At 50.4% G+C, this 6,903-nt stretch overlaps 2 protein-coding genes across 2 annotated transcripts in view; one reads left to right on the top strand and one right to left on the bottom strand.

Moving 5' to 3' along the window:
• Positions 1–2,790, bottom strand: part of FAM134C (family with sequence similarity 134, member C) — a 41,643-nt gene extending 38,853 nt beyond the window's left edge. The window contains exon 1 of the mRNA XM_011929691.1: positions 2,451–2,790. Coding sequence (XP_011785081.1) covers positions 2,451–2,689 — 239 coding nt within the window. The 5' untranslated portion in view covers positions 2,690–2,790. The remainder of the gene's footprint in view (positions 1–2,450) is intronic.
• LOC105503144 (tubulin gamma-1 chain-like) overlaps positions 2,705–6,903 on the top strand; it is a 6,003-nt gene continuing 1,804 nt past the window's right edge. Inside the window, exons 1-6 of the mRNA XM_011929937.1 lie at positions 2,705–3,158; positions 3,480–3,592; positions 3,795–4,001; positions 5,434–5,502; positions 5,786–5,865; positions 6,303–6,429. Of these exons, the coding sequence (XP_011785327.1) occupies positions 3,110–3,158; positions 3,480–3,592; positions 3,795–4,001; positions 5,434–5,502; positions 5,786–5,865; positions 6,303–6,429 (645 nt within the window). The 5' untranslated portion in view covers positions 2,705–3,109. The remainder of the gene's footprint in view (positions 3,159–3,479; positions 3,593–3,794; positions 4,002–5,433; positions 5,503–5,785; positions 5,866–6,302; positions 6,430–6,903) is intronic.

The raw sequence follows: 6,903 nt of genomic DNA, 5'->3' as shown, positions 1-6,903 counted from the left end.
AAAAAAAAAAACAAGTCCCCTCCTCAAAAAGAACAGCATACATGCTACCAATTCATTTGCATTAATAAATCTTTGGTTTAAAAATCCATTTAAGGCCCAGTACAGTGCAGTGGCTCACACCTGTAATCCCAGCACATTGGGAGGCCGAGGCAGGCGGATTGCTTTGAACTCAGGAGTTTGAGATGAGCCTGGGCAACCTGGCAAAACTCTGTCTCTATAAAAAAAATACAAAAATTAGCCAGGCATTGGTGGTGCATGCCTGTAATCCCAGCTGCTCGGGAGGCTGAGGCAGGAGAATCACTTGAACCCGGGAGGGGGAGGTTGCAGTGAGTTGAGATCATGCCATTGCACTCCAGCCTGGGCAACAAGAGCGAAACTCTCTCAAAACAAAAATAAGTAAACCCTGATAAAGTGTCCTTTTTCATCAGGCAGTCATACTTTGATACAAATTGGTTTAATGAGGCCCAGCCTTCTTGCTAGAGAGACCGAAACCACTGTGGGAAATGTTTTGACTAGATAAAACACTCTTCAGTGAGGTGCTATAGTGAAGATTTCTACAGAGGGCAATGGGAATCAGTACCTAGGGGTCAAGGAAGAAGCACTTGGCTGGGCACGGTGATGCATGCCTATAATCCCAACACTTTGGGAGGCCAAGGCAGGAGGATCACCAGAGCCTAGGAGTTCGAGACCAGCTTGCACAATATAGTGAGACCCTGTCTCTACAAAAAGTTTTAAAAATTAGCCAAGCATGGTAAAAATTAGCCTCTGCCCAGCTACTGTGGAGGCTGAGGTGGGAGGATTGCTTGAGCCCAGATGTGGAAGTTGCAATGAGCCGAGATCATATCATTGCACTCCAGCCTGGGTGACAGAGCAAGACCTTGTCTCAAAAAAAAAGCCAGGCAAAGTGGCTCACGCCTGTAATCCCAACACTCTGGGAGGCCGAGGCAGGCAGATCACCTGACGTCGGGAGTTCAAGACCAGCCTGACCAACATGGAGAAACCCCATCTCTACTAAAAAAATACAAAATTAGCCGGTTTTGGTGGCTCATGCCTATAATCCCAGCTACTTGGGGGGCTGAGTTAGGAGAAATGCTTGAATCCTGGAGGCGGAGGTTGCGGTGAGCCGAGATCACGCCATTGCACTCCAGCCTGGGCAATAAGAGCGAACGAAACTCTGCCTAAAAATAAAAAAAGGGAAAAAGCACTACCAAGAATAAATGGAGAAAGTAGTAGGAAAAGTTTACCATCGAGTATGCTAAAGGCTCTGGAAGCCACAAATGCCAGAGACTACTGTGACACATTTAACTGGGTCTCTTTCAAACTGGGAGAGGATTAGCTTAATAGCTGAACACTGTCTTCGGGTCAATGAACTTGGAATTATTTGTTCTGCTTCAGCTCACTGAAAATCTTTCAGATAAAGGATAATGTTTTGATTTTAAAACCAATTTTAAGGGGAAAGCTATTTTTAGCAAAAACACATTTAAAAAACACACATATTTCGTTTCAGGCTTATCTAGAATAGTCTTAATCCATTCAGCTGCAGAAGGCCCCCTATAAGTCAGTTCCCTCGGAATCTCTTCCATTACGAATAAATCCAAAACTATGGATGCTAGCTCCTATGAAGTCCTAGGTCTGCTTCAGGTGATGACAACTCAGAGAAGTAGCAGTTCCATTTTCACAGAGCATGACACACACAGATAAAAGCATATTTATAGTGCTACTTTTCCAGCTCGGGAAAACTCACACACACTATTGGACATCCTCAATTTCCTTGCCTATAAACAATGGCTACGGATGCCTCTAATTCCTTGGAACAGGGAGGAGTTACAATCACAGGTGGCTTTGAAACGGGTGAAATCTCCGTCATCATTTCCTAACTGTTCTTTAAAAGCTTGTATTTTTCTTTCAATTTTCAGCTTTGGGGGCTCACACTGACGCTCAGACTTCATAAACTTCCTTCCTAGAAATAGAACATGCTAATTCATGCGAATCGCTCAAGCTTGTTTTAAAATCACACCTATGGATACCTTTGCAAGACTTCACGCCTGTACTCCAACAATAACTACTAAAACCTCTGGAAACAATCTAGAACTTGCACTTGAACAGACAAGAGAAAGGAAGTGATGGCTTTAAAGGGACGCAGCTTTCCCGGGCTCAAAAGAGGCGCCCTAGCTCACTCTTGAGCGGCTCAAGATGTTACCAGAAGCTCCCGCCAGATGTGCATGTCGGAGGTGCGGGCACCGGGTAAGGCAGAGAAGATGGGTGGACGGCCCTGGGAAGAACTGGGGTGCCCAAGCCTGCAGGCGGGATGGAGTGGAAAGAGGTGAGGCAAAATTAGGCAGGTACAGGAAGGAGCCAGTGCAGCGAAGAAAACAGGGCAGGCGAGTACAGCCCTAGAGAAACCGACGAATTCGGGACTCGGAGGGTTTCCGAGGGTCCAGTTCTCTCACCAGAAAGCCGCGTTCAGCCCCAGGCACCACAGGGCGCTCCTGGCTGGCCGCTCCCACACCAGGGCTGCCTGTACCCGACTCAGCAGAGGCTCGTAAGGCCCCAGTACCTCGACCAGGGCCCGCTGCGCCGCCTCAACCTGCTGGTCCCGCTCCCAGGAGCCTGACACATCTCGGCGGCCCCTGAAAGTCGACCCCGAAGCCGGGCCTGGGGTCGCCGCCACCCCTTCGGCCTCCGCCATCTCCCCCCGGCAGCCACAACATCCGGGGCCGTGGCCCGACAGTCACAATAACAGCAACTGCGCAGATGCGCGATTCGGCGTGGGAGGCCGCTTCGCACCACAGCGCGCTTGCGCGCAGGACCAAGCGGGCGTCTACTCTGAGGGGAGGGAGGACGCCGAGTCAAAGTACCCCGCCAGCGCTGAGGCGCGGACCCTGATCCGTCGCCGCAGAGCCGTATCAGGAGCCGCGCACGCGCAATCTGCATGAATGAAGGCCAATGCTTAAAGACATGCCATTCATTGCCAGAACTCGGTTCTCATTGGAGCGGAGGAAGCTCGTGGGTGGAGCTTGTTGTTTCGCGCCTGCGTCTTGCGGCGAGCGGGTTGGCGTGCGGCGGCGTTGCGGGCGGGAGCGGCTGCAACGCTGGTGCCTGAGGAGCGATGCCGAGGGAAATCATCACCCTACAGTTGGGCCAGTGCGGCAATCAGAGTGAGCGAAACTCCAGCCCCTCAGCTAGCCAGGTTCCTTAGGGTCAATGTGATCTCGCTGTAGGATCCTGGACTCCATCTGTCCTTGCTAGAATCGTAGTTCTCTGAAAGGCGAGACATCCCTGACCCAGTGTCCACTTGCCCAGCCCCGAGGGGCCCTCCCCTGCCCTGTCCCTGGCGTACAGTCCTTTCCTCAGACACGGGAGAGTCCTGCGGCTTGACTTCTTATCCCTGGACGCAGGCGCCCAGTCCCCCCGCTCCTGACTGGAACCTGCCCGGAACTAGATACCTTCTTTCTCCCCTGCCCCCCCTTCCACCCCAGTTGGGTTCGAGTTCTGGAAACAGCTGTGCGCTGAGCATGGTATCAGCCCCGAGGGCATCGTGGAGGAGTTCGCCACCGAAGGCACTGACCGCAAGGACGTCTTTTTCTACCAGGTGCCCCCAGCGACTTGGCCAGGGGTGGCAATGGCCCGAGGGGCCAGAAGGGAAGGGAGTGGCCTGGTACTGGGAACCCTTCTGGGCAGAGGGGCCAGGCGGCTGGCTTGAGGAGGGAGGGCCGGAGGGAGCCAGAGTTGGGAGGACTTAGGACTTGGGCCACCCTAGCTGATTGGGCCCCCTCCTGGACTCCCCTTGACAGGCAGACGATGAGCACTACATCCCCCGGGCCGTGCTGCTGGACCTGGAGCCCCGGGTGATCCACTCCATCCTCAACTCCCCCTATGCCAAGCTCTACAACCCAGAGAACATCTACCTGTCGGAGCATGGAGGAGGAGCTGGCAACAACTGGGCCAGTGGATTCTCCCAGGTCGTTTCCTATTCCCTGACAGGGCCCACAACTCCCTGGGTAGGGACAGGCCCTGTGACGTCCCGGAGAGAGAGGAAACCAGATCAGGAATGTATGAATGCTGGAGGGAGAGATGTGGCTGCAGGGAGTGGACTATGTAATATTGTCAAGCCCCTATGCTAGCTAATGCAGTGTGCCAGGCCATTTTAAGTGCTTTACATATATTAATTTTTCTAAATCTCCCAACAACCCTAGAAGTAAGTACTACAGTTCCACAGTCCCTTATGTGCCTTTCCAGGATCCAGAAAGCCATGAAACCAAAGGACATTTCATAACTAGTTCAGCAGCAAAAACAAATCTCAATGAAGACAGGCTGTTTCTTTTTTATTTATTTATTATTATTATTTTTTGAGACGGAGTCTCACTCTGTTGCCCAGGCTGGAGTACAATGGCGTGATCTTGGCTCACTGCAACCTCTGCCGCCTGGGTTCAAGCGATTCTCCTGCCTCAGCCTCTCGAGTAACTGGGATTACAGGCACTTGCCATCACGCCTGGCTAATTTTTGTATTTTTAGTGGAGATGGGGTTTCACCATGTTAGCCAGGATGGTCTTGATCTCCTGACCTCGTGATCCGCCTGCCTCGGCCTCCCAAAGTGCTAGGATTACAGGCCTGAACCACCGCGCTGGCCCTATAGTTTCTATCCAACTTATTGTCATTACTGATGCCTTTTATTACAGAAATACTAATATGTTTGATTAACGTGCTTCTGACTCCCACTGGAATTTTATTTAATATATATTATATATACCGTAATAACTTTCTAAAATCTGAAATATTTTGAATTCCAAAACATAACTGGCCCCAACACTGTTAGATAAGGGTATATGGACCTGTATTATTACCTTCATTGTACAGATGAGGAAACTGAGGCATAGAGCAATTAAATAAGCTGCCCAAAGCTACATAGAAGTAGAGTTAATGGGCCGGGCACGGTGGTTCATGCCTGTAATGCTAGCACTTTGGGAGGCCAAGGCAGGCAGATCACCTGAGGTCAGGAGTTCAAGACCAGCCTAGCCAACATGGTGAAACTCTGATTCTACTAAAAATACAAAAAATAGCAGGGCATGGTGGCATGTGTCTGTAATCCCCGCTCCTGGGGAGACTGAGGCAGGAGAATCACTTGAACCTGGGAGGCAGAGGTTGCTGTGAGCCAAGATCAGGTCACTGCACTCCAGTCTGGGAGACAGAGAGAGACTCCGTCTCAAAAAAAAAAAAAAAAATAGAGCTAATGTATGAACCCAGGTAGTCTGGGTGTAGAGTGCTTTCTTGTAACCACTGCACTGTACCGCCTCTCAATGTAGATAAAAAGCAGGCAGCTATGCTCCATAAAAGGACTCCTGGGTGCTATAAGGAGAATCGAGGGTGGCTTTTCTGAGGCCGGAGTCCTCCTGTGGTTCTGTCCCACTCTGACCTTCCCCTATGTCTGTACAGGGAGAAAAGATCCACGAGGACATTTTTGACATCATAGACCGGGAGGCAGATGGTAGTGATAGTTTAGAGGTAAGTGTCCCAGGAATGCTGGTAGGAGCCGACATAGGCAAGGCTTGGCAGCACCCTCTAGAAGCGACCTGTTAGGAACGAGACCCACTCATGTACCCTTTGCACTGGACAGAAGCTATCAGGCCTTGCTGGAAACAAGGCAGTCACCTAAGCTATATAAGTGAGGGGACTGGAGGGGAAGCAAGGGCTCGGGAAAATGGGAGTCCTGAAAAATTATGACATGGGTCTAGTTTGACATCTTGCCACTAGATACCTGGACACTGACTGCTGCTTCCCCATGCAGGGCTTTGTGCTGTGTCACTCCATTGCTGGGGGGACAGGCTCTGGACTGGGCTCCTACCTCTTAGAACGGCTGAATGACAGGTAAGTTTGTGTCTGGGGATTAGGAAAGGTTTCCAGCTTGGCTTCCTAAATGACTAGTGGACCCAGCAGATATAACTCCATATTTGCTGGAACAGGAAAGAGTTCTATTCCCTCCTATAGAGAGGAAAATGAAGTTACAATGACTGAGAACCCCATCACACTCCCAGTAGTGGGAACTGGGGCCTGGAACCTGAGCCCTGGATGAAAGTCGAGGGAGTGTGACCAGGTGTGGATTTGGAAGCCCAGAGTCTAAGATGTCTCTGCCTTTCCCCCTGTAGGGTTACAGACTTCCAAAAGTCAAGGCTCCCTTCTCTACTGATCTGACCCCACCCCAGTTTCGCCATCAAGATTTAGCTGCTTCTGGACAGTTGTTAGGGAGCACCATGTTCACTGCGCCTTCAGTCTGTTGCCCTGATCCTTTCCCCAACCGCCACCAGGTATCCTAAGAAGCTGGTGCAGACATACTCAGTGTTTCCCAACCAGGACGAGATGAGCGATGTGGTGGTTCAGCCTTACAATTCACTCCTCACACTCAAGAGGCTAACGCAGAACGCAGACTGTGTGGTGAGTCCTGGATTCTACCTCTCCCAACTCTCAACACCCCATACCCACTCAAGTCTATTAAATCATTTTCATGTATTTAAAAAAATCCATTTTAGCCAGGTGCAGTGGCTCATAGCTGTAATCCTAGCACTTTGGGAGGCCAAGGTGGTTGGATCACTTGAGTCTAGGAGTTCAAGACCAGCCTGGGCAACATGGTGAAACACCATCTCTACTAAAAATACAAAAATTAGTCGGGAGTGGTGGTACATGCAGAAGGATCACTTGAGCCTCAGAGGCAGAGGCTGCACTGAACAGAGATCGTGCCACTGACTGCACTCCAGCCTGGGTGACAAAGTGAAATGCTGTCTCAAAAAAAAAAACAAAAACAAAAAAGAACTGTTTAAATAAGATGAAAAGAAAAATTTAAAAATCCATTTTGAGCCCTCCTTTGCCCTCGGTCAGTGCAAATCCCTTTTCAGTGGATCTTTCTGGCCA

The sequence above is a fragment of the Colobus angolensis genome, unplaced genomic scaffold (assembly GCF_000951035.1).
Source record: "Colobus angolensis palliatus isolate OR3802 unplaced genomic scaffold, Cang.pa_1.0 Scaffold83, whole genome shotgun sequence".
Taxonomy (NCBI): domain Eukaryota; kingdom Metazoa; phylum Chordata; class Mammalia; order Primates; family Cercopithecidae; genus Colobus; species Colobus angolensis.
Note: the sequence above shows the minus strand (reverse complement) of the source record. Positions and strands in the feature narration are given on the sequence as shown.